The following is a 1,434-nucleotide window of genomic DNA, read 5'->3' on the forward strand; positions in this document are numbered from 1 at the left end:
ATATATACTAACTTTATGGTTGTACGGCAGTGAAGCATCAGTGCTAACACTGATGTTGCTGTCATTGATGATGATGATAACTCGGCCTGTCGACTCCCCCTGCTTGCTTGCAGTACCCCAGGACTCGTGCCTCAGTTAGGCCCCAAAAGGTTGTCATGGATGACAATTTTTGCCTGCTGTCAAAATAGGCACACTGGGACGGCATTCCGAAGAGGAATCTAGATGTAGTTTCAATAGACTTTTCAACTAATTGACAGCGGTTCTAGAGACTGATCCATGCAAATGATTGAAGCGCTGATACCAACACGCAAAAACTAGGGTGCCTGTTGAAGTCCTCGAGTGCTTCAACATCAACGTGCGTTCAATGATCACGTTTAATACACATGAATGCTATGGGAGCCATCGTCGGGCGGTCGCTGGGAATGACGACAATTTTTATATGAAATACAGATGGACGGAAAGACCTTATCAGCGAACTTCAGCTAATTTTTGTACGAGTGCCGCCGTAGCCTTGAACCCCAGAACGAAATTTGAAAAACTTATCTAACCAATGACGTTGAGTATATACTTTTTTAATACTGACGCCCAGAACGTTTGGCAATGAGGCGGAAAGTGACTTACCACAACTTCCTGAGTTTTCCCATGAACAAAGAATTCATTCATTAGCGACGAAAATATCCGCTCAAACTCCTCGTCAGATAAGGGAGGACTCAAGGTCTCAAAAGTTACCGGATCCTAATAAGGTAAAGAAAGAACAACTGGAAACTTGCCTCAACATCGGAGTCGTAGTCCGGATCACCATGATCAAGTTCTAGCTCATCCAGAACGTCGGTAGGGTCTTCGTGATTTTTCCCACCTCCTTGGGGAGTGAAATGGATAAACATTTGGCAACATACGCTTGCTAGGTATACGTCGCCCGTCACGGGACTTTCGACTATTTTTTCCGTAAAGAACCCGAGTGCTGCTAACATTCGATCGATGCAGTGCAGCAGTCAGCGCCCGGATGTCGGAGGGAACGCCATCGATTGTAACGCCGCTAACTCCTGAGTGACTGAAGGAAGCCGAATGCACCCGCTTTTTACGGAGAAAAAGTGGATGCTTCAAAGCGGCCAGAGACCGTTGTTTATCAAAGTCAGGTCCCGGCCACGTCATTTCACCGGCAGAATCCTCCTCAACAGGACTATTCTCACCTTCCACATCTTTCGCTCCAGTTACCTCGGACATTGTAGACGAACAAAAATAACTATCCACGTTAGGCCGAGCAGTACACTCTAGGAGCGAGCGACAGCGGAAAGACAAGCCGGAGGGGGAACCAACGACGCGACGATCCACGCCAGGAACAACGACCTTCACGGTCCGGTCATATGACCTGGCTTGAAACACTAAACAATTGAACTAAACAAGTCCCACTGAACCTCCTAGTATCTCACAACG

The 1,434-nt window shown here is 47.1% G+C and overlaps 1 protein-coding gene across 1 annotated transcript in view; it reads right to left on the reverse strand.

Annotated features, from left to right (window-relative positions):
* Positions 1 to 1,224, reverse strand: part of T265_10029 (hypothetical protein) — a gene marked incomplete at both ends in the record, with an annotated part of 18,654 nt that extends 17,430 nt beyond the window's left edge. Inside the window, 3 exons of the mRNA XM_009176277.1 lie at positions 622 to 735; positions 777 to 859; positions 897 to 1,224. Coding sequence (XP_009174541.1) covers positions 622 to 735; positions 777 to 859; positions 897 to 1,224 — 525 coding nt within the window. The remainder of the gene's footprint in view (positions 1 to 621; positions 736 to 776; positions 860 to 896) is intronic.
* Between the last annotated feature and the right edge of the window lie 210 nt (positions 1,225 to 1,434).

Source organism: Opisthorchis viverrini (assembly GCF_000715545.1).
Source record: "Opisthorchis viverrini unplaced genomic scaffold opera_v5_323, whole genome shotgun sequence".
Classification (NCBI taxonomy): Eukaryota; Metazoa; Platyhelminthes; class Trematoda; order Opisthorchiida; family Opisthorchiidae; genus Opisthorchis; species Opisthorchis viverrini.